Source organism: Penicillium riverlandense, assembly GCF_028828495.1.
Source record: "Penicillium riverlandense strain IBT 135883 chromosome Unknown utg000007l_segment0_segment0, whole genome shotgun sequence".
Taxonomy (NCBI): Eukaryota; Fungi; Ascomycota; class Eurotiomycetes; order Eurotiales; family Aspergillaceae; genus Penicillium; species Penicillium riverlandense.
The window spans coordinates 3,053,950-3,075,554 of NW_026643198.1; the positions used below are offsets into that span (position 1 = coordinate 3,053,950).

Consider the following 21,605-nt stretch of genomic DNA (forward strand, 5'->3'; position numbering starts at 1 on the left):
TGGTCAGGACCGGAATAGATAGCTCGCGCCATGTCATACAAGCGGCTGCAGTTAAAGCACATGCCAAGTAGTAGCTATATCTCAGCTCAATAAGACTCCGGCACGGACCGAATCAACGCCCCATCAGCCTTACGTGCGTAAAGAACTATCTTATCAACACCCTGCATGCGCACATGTGGCCGCAATAGCCACCTCCTGTAGGTCCCGTCGGGTCTGTAGGTATCATGCCCATGCATTATCGATTCCACCGAAAAGTCCCGTCAGGATGTCTTGTCATGCAGGGCTTGGCTTCCTATTTGCGACATGATATTCGCTGATTTTCATCTTCACTGCATGAAGGTATAGCTAGCTCAGCTTTAAGCCGGAGCTCTCTCTTCCTGCTAACATGTTCTCTATGAGGCATATACCTACCCTACCACCCCTCTTCTCTACCGTACTCTGTTGGTGCTCGTTATAGCGGGGAATTGTGCAACCCCTCAGAGCTGAACTGGCGGTCAGCGGGCACAGACCGGGGGAGGAGAGGTGTTAACCTTTCGCCTACGACCCTTCTGCCGGATTATTTATTTCCATGGAATTTAGTTAACTAATTTACGTTTATTACTGTTGCTGATAAATCACATCGAGTCCGTCTTGCGTGGCTGCGGCCAAGGATCAATAGATTTTGGTTAGGGGAGGGGCCTAATGTTTCATGACCACACAGACACATGCAGTAATACACTTGACCGTAGTAGGAAAAAGAAAATAAAGCTGCCACCAACAATGACGGGTCTTCTGTCTGTAGCCACTCGTCCTGCAGAGCATAGCCACCTTTCGGCTTGCTTTGATTGGCGAGCCGAAAATGCCTCGTATTGTTTATCCTCACCACCAGCTGCATGTGGCTCGCTTTGCGGTTTAGTCTCTTCTTTGACCCCCTCCCCGAGAGCCGAGGTCTGGTACTTGTACAGCGGACGCCTATTTCCACCGTCTGGCAGGCTGACGATCCTGCCAGTAATTAATCCGGGGTAGCTAGTTCATCGTGTCCTCGGGAAGGGACGCGGTATTTATTGTTCTTTGGTTCCGTTTAGGTCATTTAGTTCCACGTCGGCTAGAGTACTGTGGGTCATAGTTCAAGTGAGCAGACAGTGAGAGAGGACTTGTCCACCCGTCGACACACCTACGTCGATGTGCAAGTTCTTCATTCCAATAAGATGAAGGCTATGACGCTGTGCTTCACCTTCAGATGATCCGGCAGTGAGAACAGACCGACCCCACCCGATGGGGGGGAAGTCCAGTGCTGCTACTGTCGTAGCGATCGGCCGGGCAGGATGATCGCAGTGCGCGATCGGTCCTCCCCTCATATCATCGAGGACTCTCGTGGACGCCACCTACTGAATCACAGACAGGCACCGCCTCATGGAAAAAGTCATGTCGACGGGGTTGGTGATGATGTCGAGGGACCACCTACCGGTATCCCACAGCATCAGTCGAGGAACAATCAATCTGTAATATGAAATGAAATATTACCCACAAAGCAAGAAAGCTAAGCTAAGCTACCTAGAGACAATCCAAGGATCTACCGACGAGAGGCCCCTCTCTTTCCGAATTTAAATCTCTCACTCTTAACACGGCCCCCCGTCAGGTACACTCGAGGCAAGAGAGCATGCGCCACGGCCCCGATGATGCAGTGCTTGCGTGAGCCAGACATCGGATAATACACGCAACAGACATTTCAAATCAATCATTCGTAGTGAGCATGAATAATATTCCGTACCATAATTAATAATACCATACAAATACCACCAATCGCTGCAGTGTCCACAGTTTTTTTCCCTTTTTTTTTTTTTTTTTCGCTCAGTCTTAATCAGCGCGGGAGATGAACGAAACCAACGCTCCCCACGTAATAATACCAGCACCACACCACCCACACTCCGTTTCCCCCCCTTCGCCCGTATTTCATCCCCAGCATCGCCAATTTTTGTCCTTTTTCTCCTTCTTCGACTTCTTCGCTCCCGCCCTCTGCTGCATTTTGACTGCCTTTCTTCTTTTCTCTTCTTGTTACTTTCTGTCTATATTTATATCTATATTATTACTGGTGCATCACCGGTCCCCTATATACCTTGTCCGTGGTTCTTCCGACCGCAGTCACGGTCATCACTTGGTGGGCTGCCTCAGGCCACCAATCTCAAGGCAACCCTCCAATTTTTCGCCCCTCCGTCTCTTTCTCGTTTCTTCCATCATTTCGTCCACGGTGTTACGGGCTGTTGCTTCACAGTGTCAGCAAGCCTTGTGCGAGCTGCACTTAACCCGCCTCTGTCCTCTCATCTCCTTCGTGGGGACAGCCATCCCCCGTTGTTGAGAGACTGCTCGCTTGACCTCGCGCTACAACCGCCATCCACCGCACATGACTCCGCCGTCTCCCTCACCTGTCCCGTCCGCAGTCTCCTCCGCCGCAGCATCTCAACACTCGCATGACCCTGGGGATGGCGAACCCCCGGTAACACACGCCCTGGCGGGCATGCATCTGTCCGCTGCGGTCAACGGGGAGGGAGGCGATGTGCTCCCCTCCCCCGCGCCCTCTCCCGCCGGAAAACCACCAAAAGCCAACATGGCCGCCCGTCTCTCACGCATGTTTAGTTCGACTGGGAAGCAGACTCCGCCGCATAACCCAGACTCCCGCGATCTGTCCGACAGCAGTTTCGACAGCCTCGTGAAACCACCCAACGCAAAAGAGAAAGAGAAAGATAAACCCTCCTCCAAACCCTCCTCGCGACCAAACTCCAGACCATCATCTCGAACACCATCCCGGCAACCGTCCCTGAAGGGCGTCGAGCCGCCAGACAAGGACAGGAAGAAGACCGGCAAAGAGCAAAAGGATGGCGCCGCCCCGGTTCACAAGCGCTTTGAGCTATTGCCCGAAGGCACCGGCACCCACCAGCATCACCTCCGAAGTGCTCGACGACAGGAAAAACTGACCGATCTTCTGCGGGACATGCTGGGCGGGAAACAGAAAAAGGACAACCACCCGGACGAGCAGCAGCTATCGCTCATGTCTACCTGGATCGACCAGTTCAAGAACGAACGGGACAAGCTGGCCGCCGACAAGCGAGGCGGGCCCAACGCCACTGCGTCCCTGGTGGACAAGTATGGCAAGTGTCAGGAGATTGTCGGCCGCGGCGCGTTTGGGATCGTGCGCATCTCGCACAAGGTCGACCCCCAGGACTCCAAAGGTGAACAGCTGTATGCCGTCAAGGAGTTCCGTCGTCGTCCGCAGGAGACCGCCAAAAAGTACCAGAAGCGGTTGACTTCCGAGTTCTGTATATCTTCGTCCCTTCGTCACCCGAACGTTATTCATACTTTGGATCTCCTGCAGGACGCCAAGGGAGATTACTGTGAGGTGATGGAATACTGTGCCGGTGGCGATCTATACACTCTAGTTCTTGCGGCAGGCAAGCTCGAAGTCGCCGAAGCCGACTGCTTCTTCAAGCAGCTGATGCGGGGAGTCGAGTACATGCACGAGATGGGCGTTGCCCACCGTGACCTCAAACCCGAGAATCTCCTGCTCACCACCCACGGTGCTCTCAAGATCACCGATTTTGGAAATGGTGAATGCTTCCGGATGGCATGGGAAAAGGAAGCCCACATGACCGCCGGGCTATGCGGTTCTGCGCCGTACATCGCCCCCGAGGAATATACCGAGAAGGAGTTCGATCCCCGCGCGGTCGATCTATGGGCCACGGGCGTGATCTATATGGCCATGCGAACGGGCCGGCATCTCTGGCGCGTGGCCCACAAGGACGAGGATGAATTTTACCAGCGCTACTTGGAGGGCCGCAAGCACGAAGATGGCTATGCTCCCATCGAAACACTGCATCGGGTAGGCTCTGCTACTTTGTTGGGCTCCAGACAGAAACTAATCCACACTCAGGCTCGTTGCCGCAATGTCATCTACTCGATCCTCGACCCGAATCCTTCCCGCCGCATCAACGCCTCGCAGGTCCTCAAGTCTGAGTGGGTGCGCCAGATCAAGCTGTGCAAGGAAGGCGAGGAAGGATTCTGATTCTCCTGTCTGGGTGGTTTTCTGAGAGAGGATTCCTTCAACAACCAGGGAAAACACGAACGCTCCTAAATAGTAGAAGGAGGCCCTCTTTTTATTTTATTGTTCTCGTGATACCGGCGCATTGTTCCTGTCTTTCAGCCTGTGTTTTTCTTCATCCATCTTTTAGCTCTTTTTGTGTTTCACCTTCCTGCTCTGCTGTTTGGGTTTGTCATTTTCAAATGCAACGAAGAGTCATGACCATTTCTTTCCCACTCGATCATCGCCAACTCCATATGGCGCGGGCGGACACAGTGTTGCGATCTACCCTTTCCCTTCTCTTGTACCATTATATGATGATGGTTGCGCATTCCGAAAGATGAGTGCAATATCGCGCAGCTGGCTGCTGACCGGACTCTCTTTCCCGCCGTGGATGCTTCCGATATGCACTCCCGTCTTGTCTTTTCTGTCATTTATCCACTAGCAGGACGCATATACCAATTCCATGGCTGTACATATTCTGCATTGATGATATCTTTCCTGATTTCCGTCGCCTAGGCAGCTGTATACTATTAGGTATAGTTCATGACGTAGCCACATCCGGAAAAGACCATCTTACCTAATCGCCTCAGCCACGACTGCCTGCCGTTCAGCCTGACTTGCTTTCCCATCGCCGCAATCTGGTTCAGCTCTGGTCTTGGGCTTGGATTCTGCCTGAGACTTGAAATCTCCTTGACGACTACTCTTTTTTTTTACTTTATCCTCTCGTTGTCTCTCCCTCTCCCACCGCCATCATGTCGTGGGCAGGTCCGTTGCCCCATCTTCGAGATCTACAACTTTCAGAGAGACTGACATGAGCGTGGACATCTAGGGTTCAAGAAAAATGTCGGCCGCGCCACGACGCAGGTAATGATGAAGACGGGTGAGTTGCCCTTCTTCTGGACACCCTGTTCACCACCGCCCCAAGTTGGCCCTCCATCTTGTACCCCCGCCAACTTGACGAACGCCTTCTCTCCTCCGAGCGAAGACCGGATACATGCGGAGAGCGTGTGAGAGACGTCTTACTGACTGAAATGTCTAGGCCATGTGGAACGAACGAGTGACCGCGACTATGAGATTGAGGAACGGTACGCAGACTTTTTGGCCCCTCCTTCCCTTTATTGACCTTCTGTTCTTTTCCGAGTGTACTGGAGCTGTTCAAGGTGCTGACGAAGGAGGGTAGACGGTATCGGACAATGGAGACGGCGGCTGGTCGACTGCAAAAAGAGGCGAAGGGATATTTGGATTCGTTACGAGGTGTGTTTTTTTTGGGAGGGGACAAAATTTGAGGGTGTTGCTAACGGATTGGGGACAGCCATGACCGCTTCTCAAATGCGTATCGCCGAGACCATCGATGCTTTCTACGGTGACGCGGGCACAAAGGATGGCGTGAGCCGGAGCTACAAGCAGGCTGTGGAGGATTTGGATGCGGAGACGATCAAGGCATTGGATGGACCATACCGGTATGTCTCTTCTGTCCTACTTTTTTCTTTTTCGCTTCTGACAAGCATAGAACGACCGTCCTGGACCCCATCTCCCGCTTTTGCGCCTACTTCCCCGACGTCAACGAATGCATCAAAAAGCGCAACCACAAACTCCTCGACTACGACGCCATGCGCTCCAAGGTGAAGCGACTAGTAGAGAAGCCCGACAAGGACGCCTCCAAGCTGCCACGCACGGAGCGTGAAACCGAAATGGCCAAACAAGCATACGAACAGCTCAATGAGCAGCTCTTCACCGAACTGCCCCAACTTATCGACCTGCGCGTCCCCTATCTCGACCCCAGCTTCGAGGCCCTAGTCAAGATCCAGCTGCGTTTCTGTGCAGAGGCCTACTCGCGCATGGCCCAGGTGCAGCAGTATCTGGATGCCGAGACCCGCGACCAGTATGCGCGGGGCGACTTGGATAATCGCGTTGAGGAGGTCCTGCAGGAGATTCGCGATCTTAGCATTGCTGGCACTGTCTGAGTTGGTTTTCTTGCTTTTACTATCACCTTTCATGCCCGTCTTTCCTTTGGCTTTCAGGCGTTTCTTGTTTCTATTCTCTGTCTGTACATGGCGGCCCACCCTCGGGGGAGCCTTCGCGATGCCTTTTTTCTCGCGTCGCCGTCCAGGAGTTTCTTTCCATCCCAATTCAATCCGGGGGTATAATACACACAATGCTCTAGCCCTGACCGACCAAGCGCCTCTATAATACATAATGTACATGTCGTAGGTTTGTCATGTTGACCCCGGGTCAGCCCTATACATCTCCTCCGCAATGAGCTCAACCACCGGCCCCGCAGCACGATGCACCGCCGCCAACTCCGTCGGACCCATCGCCGTCAAGACATAATCCGCAACAGCACCCTTCTCTCTCGTCTCGGGCCGGCCAATCCCAACCCCAACCCTCAAAACCGACAACCCCAACCCGCCACCCTGCCCACGCGCAGGATACAATCCCTTCCCGCGCAGACTCTCAAACACGCTAATCAACCCCCGATGTCCACGCAGACTCGCAACCTCCGGCCCGCCGCGTTTCACACGCACTCTCCCGAGCGGCGACTCCAGCTCGTCGTGCAGGATCACTAACGTGGTCGCGTGTGCATTTGCATTTCCCTGCTGCGTGAAATTCTGCAGCTGCCGCACGAGCTTCGGGCCGGATGTGTTCATGTACGTGGGGCTGTACCAGGTTTGGTAGAAGGGTTGTGCTGCTGGGCTGAGTCGCGCGGGCAGTTGGGGGCCTATCGCGTCGAGGAGGAGGTGGCCCGCGCTATGCCGGGTGTTTCGGTAGGGTTTTATGTTGCCGATGGAGGCGATGAAGAGGCGCCGGCGAGGGGGGTCCATGTCCACTGGATGGGAGGAAGGGAATGGCTATGACGGAGGGTTGAGGATTGAAGATGATTTATCCGTGACGGGTGTGCCTAGGTGCCTGGGTACCTTACTGCCTCAGGCATGGCCGCTGGGACAGCAAAGGACGGTTCATCGGCTTCGTCCACCGACACTTGTCTCGATTTGCCGAGTGAGAGCTGGATCTAGGGAAGCTGTTATTGTGCAATTCCAGTTAGGTGTTTCACTCCCTCATCATACAACTTATGTCAAATCAGTAATAAGATGGAGAGCTGAAACAAGATGTCACAGCAAGAGGCAATATGCATAGATCTAGATGTTTTATATGGATACAGTACATCATGAATAGGAGAAAATCATCATCATCATCATCATCATCATCGTCATAATCATCGTCATCATCAATCCTTCCTCCTAGTCGGCATTCGTCGAAACAGCACCGGTAAACATCTCCGCTTTCCGCATCGCCCGTGCCAAAACCTCCTCCTTCCGCTGCGCATAAGAAATAGGCTTTCTCCCCGTGACGATACGCACACGAACGGACAGCCGATCCGCCGAAAGAAGCTCGGCGGTAACCTTCTCACAGAGGTCAGTAGCTCCTTGCAACGACCAGCTGCCGGAGCGGGTAAGCGAGCGGAGAGCGTAAGCCTCCAACCCCTCGAGAAGGGCAATGAGGCCCATTTTGCCGAGAGTTTTTTCGTGCATATCGTGCGGCCACAGGCCGATGGGGATCGTGCGTTCCAGGACGCGGACGTCGACGAATCCCGCTGCGGTCAGGGCGGAGGTGCGCAGGTGGCTGCCGTCGCGGAGGTAGCCTGATGCTTCGCCGGCGGCGCGGAGGGCGGCAGAGTAGATCTGGAGATAGGAGGAGTCGGACTGGGACTCGGAGCAGAGGATGTCGGCGGCGGGGTCCGCGTCTGCGACTTCGATGTAGCCGCCGGGTTTGAGATGGGCGAATGCGTTTCTGTACACGGAGGACCAGTCCTGGAAGGCGCCGGACAAGCCGCGGATATGCACGAGATCAAAGGGCTCGTGGTATGTCCATTCTGACCGGGCGTCTGCGATCTGGAAGAAGACGTTCGGCAGGGAGATGTGGGCGATACCCGAGTCGAAGACGCCGATGTCAGAGGCGATGATGGTGGCATTTGGAGCCTCGGCGTTCATTTCGATGGCCCAGTCTCCCGGCCCCGTGCCAACATCAAGGATGCGCGGTGATTCCGTGGTGAGTGGTGCGGTGGTGAGTCGGCCATCTAGTAAGATCAGGTAGATTTGGTGCACGACGTTGAGGCGGGTTAATTCGGATTCGTCATTGGGCATGAAGTAGACGTCGTCGCAGTATCGGCGCCCGTTTTCGAATATGCCGCGGAGGGTGCCTGGGGAGCATGATCTGGTGGATTTTCTAGCAGTCATCAGTAAAAAGGCTTTTTTTAAGATCATGTATTACTACTCACACTGAGACCTCATCGTCAGACTCGCAATCCGACTCCGGCTCGGAGTTTTCCACCGCAGCCAGCTCGGGTGCCTCCTCTATAGGCTGCTCTTTCCGGATGGGCTCGGGGCTGGAGCCCTCTGACGGCTGAAGAGGTTCTGCGTCCATGACATGCTTGAATGAAATCGAGAACGAATGTGGTGTGAGTTCGAAGAAAAGCTAGAACTGAAAAGCACGCTGGTTCTTTTTTTTTTTTTTTTTTTTTTTTTGGGCACTCAATTGGAGTTTATACGAGGCGGGAGCGACAGGAGGGAGAATGGGCCACCAAGACGAAAGAGGGGTAAGGAGGAACAGACGAAGGACCGTCTAGTCGACATGAAGTTGCATACCCGAGTTTTCGTCTGTTGCGCAAGGGTAAGTGTCACGATAACTGCACCCGACCAGACGGGACGGGAGTACGTCAGTTGCAGAGAAGAAAAGAACGAAGCACAGAAAGTAAAGGAAATGATGGCTGATATGTCCAAGGACCCAGCACACCGGTGCTCCACGACGGGCAGTGGAGAAAGGACCCGAGAACCTGGAGCAGCGCAGGGGGCGTTTGTTAGTTAGGGTATGTTGGTTGTAGGAAATTCAGAGTAGTCCCGGGTACTTCTGACAAGTGAGGGTCCCTGCGGGATCGTGACGGGTCCATTGAACCAGCCTACTGGGAATCACAGACGAGGCTGGTCCCGACTGGGCGGGTCCGTTCCGACCCCAACCATGCCCAAGTCCAGGCACGCCAGAGGGGAAGGAACAAAAGTAGGTTAGTAGACACGGAAGAGCCGACGCAGACACCCCAACGAGGCGACGGCCGGGGCCGTGCGAGACCCGACGGACTGGGTGGGATTCAGCTTTGGCCAGAGCGTCCTGCCGGGACGAGTAACGCGCTGGGCGATCCGACGGGAGTGCAATTGCACAATGGCATATTGGGGATTGGCTCTGCTTGGCGTTGTGCAGAAAGAGGGAGAGTGGGAGAGTTTCCACAACTCGGCGCGCTACTGTGTACTAGCGACTAGTGAGCCGGCCACCTCAAAGACACCATAGTAAAATAATTCTTCAATTTCGAGTCCAGTCTGTCGGTACTATTTGATATGCTTATAAATAATATCATGCAAACAATCAAATAACTTATGTCGTAGTTGTTGAAATATCCAGCTATAAAAAACAATACATTTACTATGGTATTTGGGGTGGGTGAATTACGTTAGGTCCTAGGCATGGGCGGACATACCGGTAGGGGTCTTTCTGGCCCAGCGGCACAATCATATGACCTAGGAATGATATGTATTGCAACAGAGGTCCAGGGACTGGGGAGTGTATGTATCTATGTCCATTCAGTAATAAATAAAAAGCTTTTAGATCGAACTCCTTCCCAAACCGATGCAGAGTAAAAAAGTAATAACTAAAGCTGGAACTTGGTGCGCACTTTCTCCATCTTGCCCTCCCACTCCCACTCCTGTCCGCTCGCCCTCTGGATTCCCTTGTCGACACGGCGCAGTTTCAAGGTGAACCGTGGCCCGAGCTCCTGCAAACCGGTACGGATACCCTCCGCGCCCTTCATCTCCTTGCCATCAGTGTCCACGACGGCCTTCTCCGTCTCGCGCTTCTCGCGGAATACATAGCGATGACGGCGCACGAAGATGTAGTCGCGCTGGTTGTGCAGTGTGACAACCTGTCGGCCTTGAAACTCCGGCTGCGGCGGGAAGAGCCGTTGGAACATATGCGCCGTCAAGAGACCCAGCGGCGTGCGGAAGTTGTTCAGGATCAGCTCCGGCCAATGCTCTGTTGCTCTCCCGTGGCCCGGTAACCGCTTGCCATCGATCCAGTTGCTGATGGAGAAGTGGAACGTGGGTCCAACGGGCAGGTGAACCAGAATCAATCCCGAGGGCTTTTTCTGATCTTCTTGGAGGACCGCCACGGTGGTGAAGTTCCGGTTTGAGGCGAACTTGGCGATCTCTTTGATGGAGAATTTGTGCGAGTAGCGGTGCGCTGTGCGTCGGATGTAGACGCTGTTGGGGAAGAGGTCGGTGAGGGTTTCGGCTTCGTGGTGGAGGTTGGAGTTGATGGAGGTCGTGATTAGCACCTTGGGGGTTGGCGGGGCCTCGTTGGAGAAGAGGGTCGGGAATTTGGCGGCGAGTGCTTCTGGCGCGAGATTCAGGTTCGTGCTGCGCGTTGAATGCGTTGGGCTTGTTGCGCGCTCGGTTGCGCTGGGGAGCTTAGATTTTCCTCGGCCGTGAGCCGGCTCTGCCTCGTCCTGGTTTTCATCCTCGTCCTCGCCGTCGCTGGATGCAATCATGCTGTCGATCGACTCGTCGTCGGATTGTGCATCCCCGCTCTCATCCTCTCCCTCCTCCAATGGCCGATTTAGCTCATCTTCCTCTTCCTGCTTGGCGCGCTTGATCCGCTCCACGTCGACGCTGAGTCCCAGCCCGTGCTCCTCGGCGTCGCTGTCGGCTTCATCCCACACGCGCTTGCGATCCAGCGTCAGGGGAATATTGCGCTGCAATCGGTCGGCCCGTAGCTTGGGATTCTTGGCTTCTTCCTTCTTGACGGCGTATCGCTCTTCGCGCCGTGTGGAGTCTTTGGCTCTCTTGCGCTTGATGTGGGCCAACTTGCGTAGCTGCTTATTGCCTGGTTTTGCGTCTTGCGAAACCCCAGGGGGTGGCCTGCTCAGGCCTTTGCGAGGCATGGTGAGAGAGGGTGTGTATGTGCAGAGAAGAAGTACTTCCGTCCGTCAGTTTCTCGACCAAAAAAATAATTTAGACGGAACAACATTTCGCCGGACCTAGGATCAACCGCAACACATGGGCCAAACGGTCCGATGGAGGAATTGAGTCATTCTCTCTCGTTCTCACATTCTCCATTGTGTGTGTTCCTCTCTCGGTGTCTCTCGATTTCATCCCTGTCGTTTCCCTCCCCGGCTGTGGTGGTGTCGTGGTGTATGACTCAATTGCCGCGCCTACTCTCCCGCTCTTTTCTTTCTCCATTCTTTCCCTTCCAAACCCGGACTTTTACCACTTCCATACCCGCCCTCCAGCTCGTCAAGCCGTCCAAAAAAAATCCCAAGATGGCCACCGTCGACACGAAGACGGGCCAGTCCATCGATCGCACGGTGCTGGACTCGATGCTCCGCCGTCGCATGTTCTACACCCCCTCCTTCGAGATCTATGGTGGGGTGTCGGGCCTCTATGACTACGGTCCCCCCGGCTGCGCTCTGCTCGCCAACATGACCGACCTGTGGCGCAAACATTTCGTGCTGGAGGAGGATATGCTCGAGCTCGATTGTACCATGTTGACCCCGGACGAAGTCTTCAAGACCAGTGGGCACGTCGACAAGTTCGCCGACTGGATGTGCAAGGACCCCAAGACCGGCGAGATTTTCCGCGCAGACCACTTGGTCGAAGAGGTGCTGGAGGCCCGCCTGAAGGGCGACAAGGAGGCGCGCGGCCAGAAGGTCGAGGTCGACGAGGAGAAGGAGGCCAAGAAAAAGAAGAAGGTCAAGGCCAGCAAGGCCGTCAAGTTGGACGACGCTCTGGTCCAGGAGTACGAGGAGGTGCTGGCCCAGATCGATAACTACGGCGGACCCGAACTAGAGCAGCTGATCGCCAAGTACGACATCCGCAACCCGACCACCGAGGGCAACCTCCTGCCGCCCGTCGCCTTCAACCTGATGTTCCAGACCTCCATCGGTCCCAGCAGCAACATGCCGGGCTATCTGCGGCCCGAGACCGCCCAGGGCCAGTTCTTGAACTTCCAGAAGCTGCTTGAGTTCAACCAGCAGGGCATGCCGTTCGCCTCGGCCTCGATTGGCAAGTCGTTCCGCAATGAAATCTCTCCTCGTGCCGGTCTGCTGCGCGTGCGTGAGTTCCTGATGGCCGAGATTGAGCACTTTGTCGACCCAGAGGGTGGTAAGAAGCACCCGCGCTTTGCGGACGTCAAGGATGTCGAGCTGTCGCTGCTCGACCGCAACGTGCAGCTGTCTGGTAGCACCGATACGGTGCAGATGACCGTCGGCAAGGCGGTCGAGACCGGCCTCGTGGACAACGAGACACTGGGTTACTTCCTGGTCCGCATTCAGTCCTTCCTACTGAAGCTTGGTATCGACCGCTCCAAGCTACGCTTCCGCCAACACATGGCTAATGAGATGGCCCACTATGCCACCGACTGCTGGGATGCCGAGCTGAAGACTAGCTACGGCTGGATCGAGTGTGTCGGCTGTGCTGATCGTAGCGCCTACGACCTGACCGTGCACAAGAACAAGACCGGCGCGCCGCTCGTTGTGCGCGAGACTCGCCCGGAGCCCCTTCGCATTGAGGAGTGGCAGGTTGACATCGACAAGAAGAAGTTCGGTCCCCGCTTCAAGAAGGACAGCAAGTCTGTCGAGGCGGCGGTCGAGGCGCTGTCCCAGGAACTACGCGAGAAGCTCTCCCTGGACCTCGAGAAGAATGGCAAGATCGAGGTGGAAGTCGAGGGCATTGCCACCCCCAAGATCGAGTTGGACAAGGACCTGATCAAGATCGAGAAGCGCACCCGCGTCGAGAACATCCGCGAGTACACGCCCAACGTCATCGAGCCGTCCTTCGGTATCGGCCGTATTCTGTACAGCATGATCGAGCACGTCTACTGGTCGCGCGAGGGCGACGAGGCCCGTGGCGTATGTTTTGTTTTCCCTCATTGATCCTAAATTTTACTAACAATCCATAGGTCCTGTCCTTCCCCCCTGCCATCGCACCCACCAAGGTCCTGCTGGTTCCGCTCTCGACTCACGCTTCGTTCAAGCCCCTGACGCAGGACCTGACCTCGAAGTTACGCCGCCTGGGTATTTCTACTCGGGTCGACGACTCGTCCGCCTCCATTGGCAAGCGCTACGCTCGCAACGACGAGCTGGGCACGCCATTTGGCATCACCGTGGACTTCCAGTCCGTCAAGGACCGCTCGATTACTCTGCGTGACCGCGACTCGACCAAGCAGGTGCGCGCCAGCGAGGACGAGATCCTGCAGGCGCTCAAGTCGATCGTCGACGGCGACGAGACGTGGGAGGATGTGCGCAAGCGGCTGCCGGAGTTTACTGGGCAAGAGGTGGAGTAGTGGTGGACATTCGTATAAAATCATGGAGTAGAGACAGAATCTATGACAATTATTATTCACTTTCTTTTGGCCCTCTTTAGTCCGGTCTATACATAACTCAGCTCGGCATCCCTAATGCGGGTTACGGCCGCCAAGAACACAATCCGGGGCAACTGGGCCGCGTCGTCACCACTTGTCCTTTCTTTCTCTTTCTTTCTTCCTTTCTTGTTTTTCACACCCAAAATGGCGCCCACCATTTACCCAGCCAAGCTGACCCTGTCGTGTCCGCTCTTTGCGGCTGACTTTGACCCGCGCAACAACCGCTTCCTGCTGGTCGGCGGAGGCGGCGGCCAAGGGCGCAGCGGCGTCGGGAACAAAATCGCAAGTCTTTTCCTGCCCCCTTTCCCCGTATGTATCTCACTAACTGGTGGCGTCCTACAGTCTCTTCTGGATACATCAAAGCGAGACGAAATCAAGCAGTCCGTGGAGCTGGAGCTCTCGCGCGATGAGGACTCGGTGACGTCGCTGGCAGCCGCGCCGCAGTCGAACAACGCGAATGAGATCGTCGCGCTGGCGGGTATCAATAGCTCAGTCGAAGAGGTGAAGAAGAACAATAACCAGCATCTACGCTCGTTTCGGTTTGATGCCCCGCACAGAGAACTAGCTGTTGTGCTCCCACCTACGGATTCGGCGATTGAGAATCCAGATGCAGATGAGAAAGAGACAAAGACAGAGGAAGCTCGGACAGAAGGGGAGCTAATCCCCGGCAAGGCGACGCCGTTGTCGCGCGCTTCGCTGTTCAAAATTAAGGGTGGTGCGGATTCAGCCGATACCTACCAGCGGGTTCTGCGCTTGTCGCCGTGGAGGAAGTACCGGAACGAGGAGAGCGATGATACAGAGAATGTGCGCATCGGCGCCATCACCACGGGTCTCGCTCCCTCCGGTGAAATTGTCTTCTTCTGCGCAACAGAAACGCCCAGCGAATCCGATGTCGTTGGGCGCATCCGCCTGAGTGGCAACGAGGAGGCCGAAGATCTGGACTTTGCCAGTCTCGGAGACGACAAGTTCCGCGTTGCATACACCACCGGCGTGGACGTGGTCGTCGGCGAGCTCTCCTCTTCCAAGCGGTCCAACGCCGCGCCGGACGTGAAAACAGTCTTCTCCATCCCTCTGCCCAAGAGCGGTACTGCTCGCCCCAAGTTCCGTGCCCTCCGCTTCCTCAACCCGACAACGCTGCTCTTGCTTCAGAATGCGCCGGACCGCGGCGGCGCAGAGCTCGTCATCCTCCGATTACCCGATGACAAGGCAAGCAAGGCATATATCCTGAGCAGAAAACGCCTCCCGCGCAGTGTCAAGATCGGTCTGGGCCTCGACGTCTGCCCGCTAGGCACAAACCCGCAGGGCCAGCAGCAGACCATCATCGCCGCCAGCGGTAGCGATAATTCGATTTCCCTCTTCACGTTGGAATTCGGCCCAATCCGTGGCTTTGGCCCCATCCGTCCCTTCACCGTCATCCGCGATGTCCACCCTTTCTCCATGACCAAGCTCGTCTTCTCGACCTTCATCGCACCCGCACACCCAGTCGGCCCGGAAGTCCCGCCCCAAAACGTCAAGCTCGCCTCCGTGTCCATGGGAAACACAGTGGTCGTGCACACACTCCCCCCTCTCACCCTTCCCTCCTCCATCCCGCACGCCGCGCTACGTCCTCGCCCAACCGGGCCCAGCCGAGTTCTGGGACCTCCTCTACGGCCTAGGCATATTCCTAATGTCACTCGTCGCCATCCTCGCAGCCCTGCAATCCTTCGCGGAAGTCCGCGGCCTCGCGCCGTCCATCCTAGGCGCACGAGACTACGTGGGCGAGTCCTGGACTCGTCCGTATATCCCCGACGCGCACGGCAAGAATCATCCGCTCCTGGAACGCATCTTCCCCGCCCTGCGCACCGCTCCCGCGCTTGAAGAGTCCGAGCAACTCGAATCTCTCCGCCAGATCCTAGACCGCGTCCACGCCGCCGGCGCGGCGCCCGTTGATCTCGACATCGTGTCTCCAAAGGACCTCTCCGTGATCGTGAGGTGTGATCCCCGAGTGGGAGAAAATCCGGAGCACAGCGTAATCGTTGAAACGGCACAGTCGGCGCATGTTATCCCCTCGTCGAACAAGGATAAGCTTCGCGCGTGGAAAGATCTGTCCGCTTCTGAGCAGGAGGGGTGGAAACAGCGTCTTGCGCATGCGGGTCGCTGGGCTGCTGGTGAAGGCGAGGCTGTGCTCGAGGGCGTGCTCTTTGCGGAAGCTTGTGGGAATTTGGGCGATAAGGTGAAGGAGAAATTGTCTTAACATTCCAGCAGCCTCCTTCAGTCTCCTTTCCGTTCTTTTTTGCTTCTTGCTTTTTTTTTTTTTTTTTTTTTTTTTTTTTGGCTTGATATTGCATTGAGTGAGGGTGTTAGATAGAAGGTATATATTGCCCAATGACTTATACATGCTTGCTTGTGTCTTTTGTTGGGAAATTAAGAGGATAGACTGGATTAGGACATCGGATAGAGGGTTGGTATAATTGATGATGGATTTTCTTCGACTCCATTCTTAATTGCTTGATTTCTTGCTGTATCATTTGCCCCATCCAGATTGTCGCTATGATTATATCCAATAGATCGATATCCAATAGATCATGGTACCATTGCTCTCTCCGTTATACTCGGCATCTCTACTGGAAGAAAGCAAATATCTACATGTACGGAGGGAGTATGTTATGCTAAGTTGAAACCAAATCAGGTCATCATGGATTCACTAATCCTCGCTTTTAATAGTAAGTAGTAGTAGTCCAGGAAGATAAAGGGTAAAAGCAGGCATGGTCGTCAACATCATGGGTGCAATTGCAAAGAAACAAAAAAGGGAGAGGGGGAATAGGAACGGGAGGAAATATGTAGTCTTTTGTGCAGAGCGGGTTTGAGGGGGATTATGGTAGACAAGCTAAGCTGCCCGCATAACAAGGGAAGAAAGAAGGCAAACGAACGCCACATTTACCCACGCGTCTCCCAAAGGCGTGAAACAAGGCTGTGTATGAACCAAAAGCAAGCAAGTAATTTCGTTTCATGTGCTCGTGGAGCTTGAAGCGAGCAGCAGGATATGTAGCTCTCCTCTCATGCAGGGTTTGGTCGTGAATGCAGCGAAAGCGAGGCGATGTCGTTGTCGAAGGAGATCAAAAAAGTCGAAGAGACCCCCACCGAATGGTCAAGGGTCAAGGCAAGGTCGGTGGCCCAATCAAGTATGTGCGCAGATCCAAAAAAATGTATAAGATGCTTCTTGTTTCCTTTACTGGCCACTGGGTTTCTTCCACCGCAGCAACTCAGCCAGACTGGCCAGACTGCAGCCAGTCTGCAGGAATTCATGGGCCAGGAGCTCGTCCGCCGTGGCACGGCTGCGGACATCGACGCAGAGACAAACGCTCAGGAAGGCCTTGAGTTCCTTGCTCAGCTTCTCGGGCTTCTTCAGACGGGGCGTGCCGTTCGTAGCGATCAGGTACAGTGCCTTCAGCGGCTCCTCGTTCAGGTATGGCGGCTCGGACTCGATCATCTCAATGGCCATGATACCCAGCGACCAGCAGTCCACCTTGGGGCCGTACTCCTTCTGCTTAACAACTTCGGGAGCCATCCAGTAGGGCGTGCCGACCATCGTGGCGCGCTTGCTCTTCGACTCAGTCAGCTTGGCGCAGAAGCCGAAGTCGGTGATCTTGACGTGGCCGGCGCGGTCGAGCAGGACGTTGTCACTCTTGATATCGCGATGGATGATGTTCTGGCTGTGCAGGTGGGCCAAACCCTTACATGTCTGGTGAAGAAGCAGTTAGCACGCGAAACGACGGTCTCTTGAAGGGGATGGATGGGGACATACCTCAGCGCAGATTGCTGCAATCTGATTTTCTTGAATCACTTGGTTGTTGTCGATCACATCGGTCAGCGCGCCACCTTCCATGAATTCCATAACGACCCAGAGCTCATTGCTCTGCTCCTGCAAGAAGGAGTCCAGGAAATTGACAATGTTGGGGTGCTGGCTGTCCTTCATGACGATAATTTCGTTGACAATCAATTCCTTTCGGGGCTGACTGCGCAGATCCATCTGCTTGATGGCCACTTGGCACCGAGGGCCGTACTGCCGGTAGAGTTCGTGTGCCACAGACGAGGTCGCGTGCTCCTTAACGCGTGCCACGTACACGGACCCAGACGCACCCTGGCCAATCTTGCGCTGCTTGCTATACGAGTCATTTGGGTTGTCCTTGGACACCACTGCCCGCAGCCGATCCATAACCTCGTTCTCCGACATGGCCGACATGCGCACCTCCTTCTGCCGGGGCTCCGGCTTCTTGGTCAAGGCGGCTTCCGCTTGGCGGACGCCATCAGGCGTCTGCTTGTTGCCGGTATTCTTGTTGGCAATGTTGAGCGGCTTCACAGGTTGCACAGGGGCCGGCAACCGGGTTGGCGGTGGGCCTTGCGCCTGCTGTCCCTTGTTGCCATTGTTCTGCGGGCGGTTTGCTTGAGCACGAGGGTCGTTGGGAGAATACTGGCGGTCATCGGGGCGGGATCCACCACCAGGGGTTCGGGGAGGTTGCCCATATGGATTCTGCGAAGAAGATGGGGGCGGCGGTGCAGGACGCTGCGCAGTCAGCTGGCCCTGAGGAGGGCCACGAGCTCCTCCACCGGGAGCCTGCGGAGCTGGGCGGCTAGGTTTATAGCGATCATCACTTCCGCCGTAGCCACCGAGCTCCTGCTTGGCCATCGGTGTTCGTGTCTTTGGAATCGAGGCATTATATTCATCCTGCTCCTCCTTCAGACGAGCCTCCTCTGCTACTCGGCGACGCTCCTGCTCGGCCAACTCCTTCATACGCTCCAATTGCTGCTGCTGTTCCATTGCACGGTCAGACTCCAAGTTATTCGATGATTGCCCGGGAGAAGAGGTGGCCGAGCGCATAGAGCCGTCGGTCGACTGCTTGGATTGTCCGCTGTCCAGACGCTGAAGAGGCCCTGGCGGGGGAGGTCGTGGCGGCGCGATCGAGCTGCCGACTGTGTTATTGCCGTACGGCTTTCCTTGACCAGCCGGAGCGCCACCCATTCCAGCATAGTACTGCGGGTTTTGTTCCCGCATCTTGATATCGGAGTAAAACTCGAGCACCTCAATGACCGCCTGGGGGTTCTTCTTGTAATCCTCCTTGGTAATGGCAGAGGCCGTCAACAGCTTCTCCCACTCTGGAGGTAGGCCAACAAAGCCGCCCGTCTGCGGATCAAAGCCAACATGGACCCGATGGCTGAAGTTGGTCGGGTTGCTGACCCCGCCCATGCCCGGACAGCGCTCATAGATCTTGTCTATCCACTCATAAATCTCATCATCCGTCTTGACCTCACAGGTGATAGTTTTGGTTGGCAGGTCGCGGGTGATCAGGGCAGTTTTGGATTGAGCGTCTTTGGGGTTGGCCAACCGCGTGATCTCAAAAGCCATCTTGGTGTCCTCGGAACGCGACACGGCGGTCACCGTCGAGAGCGGGAAGGAGATGGCCACTTTGCCCGTTTCATTTTTGAGGAATTCCAGCTTGTATTCCCGCAGGATCAAATAGCGTTGATTCCAAGTGGCCAAGAACTTGTCTTCTTTGCAGCGGACGTATCCCTCCTTGATGATTGCGAACCCGCCTTCGCCCCTCTGCTGGCTCCTGGTCTGCGTGAGGGATGGGCTACTGGTGTTGGGAAACAGTGACAAGTTGGCGGATCCGGGGGTTGAGGGCGAATTCAGAGACATCTGGTTGAACGAGGTGGCCACATTGCTGTTGCTGGTGGGCAGCGTCAACTTGGGGCGTTCCCCCGGCGGGCGCGGGGCTGGGCCTGGATTCATGAACTGATCCGGCGTATACATGGGGCTGCCACAGGTGTTAGAGGAGGAGCTTCTCGGCGAGTCAGGGCCTCACTCACTTGCCATACGAAGCCATTTTACACGGGTCAATTAGCGCAGGACAGAATCACCAAAATGCGCCAGGACCTCCTGAGGTCGCTGGAGAACGACAGGTTGGTTCAGGGCACTGCGGTGGCAGGGTCAGCGGTGCATTTGTTGGAGGCGGGAGTCGGTCGGTGTGTCCAATAGATTGGCGGGAGATTGCGGTGGACGCGGGGGGTTATTTTCAAGGGGAAGAGGGAGGACTGACCTGGACCTGCTGGAGGCGAGTCCAAGGGAGCAAGAAAGGAGAGCCGACCTCGCACTGCGAGGATGCGCTTTCACTTCTTTGTAAGTTGCAAAGGGTGGCGGGTGGTTGATGGTTGGTAATGGTTAAGAAAGGTGGGGGGAAAGAGAGAAAGAGAGAAAGGGGTCAGTAGAGTGAGTTTGGGGCTAGAAACACAGAAGAAGGGGCAGAATCAACACTGACATCCAATGACAGCTTAGAACAGCCGCCCCCGACCATGGACCACGAGGTAAATAATCATCAGGATCCTTATTTACTATTCATGACCTATTTAACTATTTACGTCTAACGATAACGACATTATTGACGGATTACTCCTCGCCAAATGCATGGTTGAACTTCAACAGCCCATTCAACCCCCCGACCCAGCCCTCATGCGCCTCGCCGCCCATACTACGCCGCATCACGCTGGGTACGCCGCCCTGCCACTCATTCTTGCCGTGCCGCATCTCCTCATTCCACACTCGGGCCTCCATGCCGACCGCCATCCCTTGGCCCAGGTTGACGCCGTCCAGACTGACCTCTAGCTCCCGTCCGCGGTTCTTCTCGCTGAGCCGCAAGGTGATGGGTGTGCTGGATGGCAGCACTAGAGGCCGGAAGCTGAGACTGCGCGCGCAAATTGGCGTGAGGAGAATCGAGGGCACCAGCGGGTGCACGATGCTCCCGCCGCTGCTCAGGCTGTAGGCAGTACTCCCTGTCGGCGTCGAGATGATGATGCCGTCGGCCACCGCTTCGGTCAGGTACCGGCCCCCGACGTACACGTCCACCACGGCCAGGTGTGGCTCCTTGCCACGATGGATGAGCAGCTCGTTCATCACGTAGACGCCCTGTCCATGGTCGGTCTTGCCGCGAACCGGCGTCGTCTCTTGCCCATCGGCAGTAAACAGCCCGACCTTCAATCGGTTGCGCATCAGGATGCGGGCACCCCGGGTCGAGCCCATTGACTTGCCCCGGACCGAAGACCAGCCGGTAGGGCCCATCCGCAGCTCTTCTTGGGCCGCAGTCTTTTCGATACGGTCCAATACGGGTGCCCGGTCCCCGCCGCCAGCCCCGGACATGTAAACTTCCCGAAAGGCCCGCTTGAATTCGGAGAAGTTCCATTCACTCAAGAATCCCAACGTTCCCATACTGAATGACAAGACCGGCGGGACGTTGGAGCAGGTCGCGAAGAGCGAGGATGCGTGTAGAATCGTGCCATCTCCCCCCAGGGTCACAGTGAGGTCGACCTTATCATGAAAGGCAGTCGGTCGATCGTCCAACGAGGCCGAATAGACGGGGAATGGTAAGGACGAATGGACTTCGTTGGCGGTCTTGGATTCAAGGACCACGGAGATGGACGGATATGTAGAGGAGATGTGACTGGACGAGGGTCAGAATTATGCGCCATCCAGAGGAGGTAGGGACACACATACTTTGCAAACTCCACGAGGGAATCTGTCACCGCCGGGGCACAGTCCTTTCGCACGATCAGGACATTGCGCAGTGGTGCCGGCCACTGCAGAGAGAGCAGCTCGCCCTCGGAAGACTCTAAAAGATCATCAGCGCTGGCTTTTATCCGGCTGCGACTGGTCCACACCCACCTTGGTACTTGGGAATCAAGCGCGTCGCCAGAGATGCAACATCCTTGATCTCGTGACGCCGCGCCGATGTGGAGAAGGCGCGCACTCGGAGGGAGTGAAAGGCGCGCTGCATGATGATTGGGTCATTCGTGGAGAGAGTGTTGGAGAGGCTGGCGCTCAGCGCCTGGTGCCTGTTGCTGGTCAGATGTCGTGGTGGTTGGTGAGTGGAAGAAGAGTGAGCACTGGATCGATCACCGCCTTGGGCCCTCTGACGTGATGAGTGCCCGCGAACGGGAGGATCCCGTGCTCTCCCCCACATCCACTGTTACTTATCTTTACTCTACCTACCTAGGGAGGGTGTTCTGATGGCTGGGTGATTGTCTCTCCTTGGTTGCTCTCCGAACTCTCGTTTCCTACCTC

At 55.7% G+C, this 21,605-nt stretch overlaps 7 protein-coding genes across 7 annotated transcripts; 3 read left to right on the forward strand and 4 right to left on the reverse strand.

Moving 5' to 3' along the window:
* Positions 1 to 2,380: 2,380 nt before the first annotated feature.
* On the forward strand, positions 2,381 to 4,036 carry N7474_008817 (serine/threonine protein kinase SAT4; the record flags this gene model as incomplete). Its single annotated transcript, XM_057200227.1, has 1 exon — positions 2,381 to 4,036. One exon carries the CDS (start codon positions 2,381 to 2,383, stop codon positions 4,034 to 4,036), a length of 1,656 nt encoding a protein of 551 aa, XP_057050928.1.
* Positions 4,037 to 4,806: 770 nt separating this feature from the next.
* N7474_008818 (amphiphysin-like protein RVS161) lies at positions 4,807 to 6,018 on the forward strand (the record flags this gene model as incomplete). Its single annotated transcript, XM_057200228.1, has 6 exons — positions 4,807 to 4,819; positions 4,884 to 4,934; positions 5,094 to 5,139; positions 5,196 to 5,308; positions 5,367 to 5,514; positions 5,565 to 6,018. The coding sequence occupies 6 exons, from the start codon at positions 4,807 to 4,809 to the stop codon at positions 6,016 to 6,018; spliced, it is 825 nt and encodes a 274-aa protein (XP_057050929.1).
* A 252-nt stretch (positions 6,019 to 6,270) lies between these two features.
* Positions 6,271 to 6,876, reverse strand: N7474_008819 (aminoacyl-tRNA hydrolase; the record flags this gene model as incomplete). Its single annotated transcript, XM_057200229.1, has 1 exon — positions 6,271 to 6,876. One exon carries the CDS (start codon positions 6,874 to 6,876, stop codon positions 6,271 to 6,273), a length of 606 nt encoding a protein of 201 aa, XP_057050930.1.
* Positions 6,877 to 7,293: 417 nt separating this feature from the next.
* Positions 7,294 to 8,476, reverse strand: N7474_008820 (class I SAM-dependent methyltransferase; the record flags this gene model as incomplete). The annotated part of the gene is made up of 2 exons (XM_057200230.1): positions 7,294 to 8,278; positions 8,331 to 8,476. 2 exons carry the CDS (start codon positions 8,474 to 8,476, stop codon positions 7,294 to 7,296), a joined length of 1,131 nt encoding a protein of 376 aa, XP_057050931.1.
* Positions 8,477 to 9,749: 1,273 nt separating this feature from the next.
* Positions 9,750 to 11,036, reverse strand: N7474_008821 (rRNA-binding ribosome biosynthesis protein RPF1; the record flags this gene model as incomplete). The annotated part of the gene is made up of 1 exon (XM_057200231.1): positions 9,750 to 11,036. The coding sequence occupies one exon, from the start codon at positions 11,034 to 11,036 to the stop codon at positions 9,750 to 9,752; it is 1,287 nt and encodes a 428-aa protein (XP_057050932.1).
* A 252-nt stretch (positions 11,037 to 11,288) lies between these two features.
* On the forward strand, positions 11,289 to 15,746 carry N7474_008822 (uncharacterized protein; the record flags this gene model as incomplete). Its single annotated transcript, XM_057200232.1, is given in 4 exon segments — positions 11,289 to 13,001; positions 13,052 to 13,426; positions 13,685 to 15,037; positions 15,057 to 15,746. 4 exon segments carry the CDS (start codon positions 11,289 to 11,291, stop codon positions 15,744 to 15,746), a joined length of 4,131 nt encoding a protein of 1,376 aa, XP_057050933.1.
* A 975-nt stretch (positions 15,747 to 16,721) lies between these two features.
* Positions 16,722 to 21,318, reverse strand: N7474_008823 (Protein kinase; the record flags this gene model as incomplete). The annotated part of the gene is made up of 5 exons (XM_057200233.1): positions 16,722 to 17,234; positions 17,298 to 19,332; positions 19,942 to 20,985; positions 21,039 to 21,153; positions 21,207 to 21,318. 5 exons carry the CDS (start codon positions 21,316 to 21,318, stop codon positions 16,722 to 16,724), a joined length of 3,819 nt encoding a protein of 1,272 aa, XP_057050934.1.
* Positions 21,319 to 21,605: the final 287 nt, after the last annotated feature.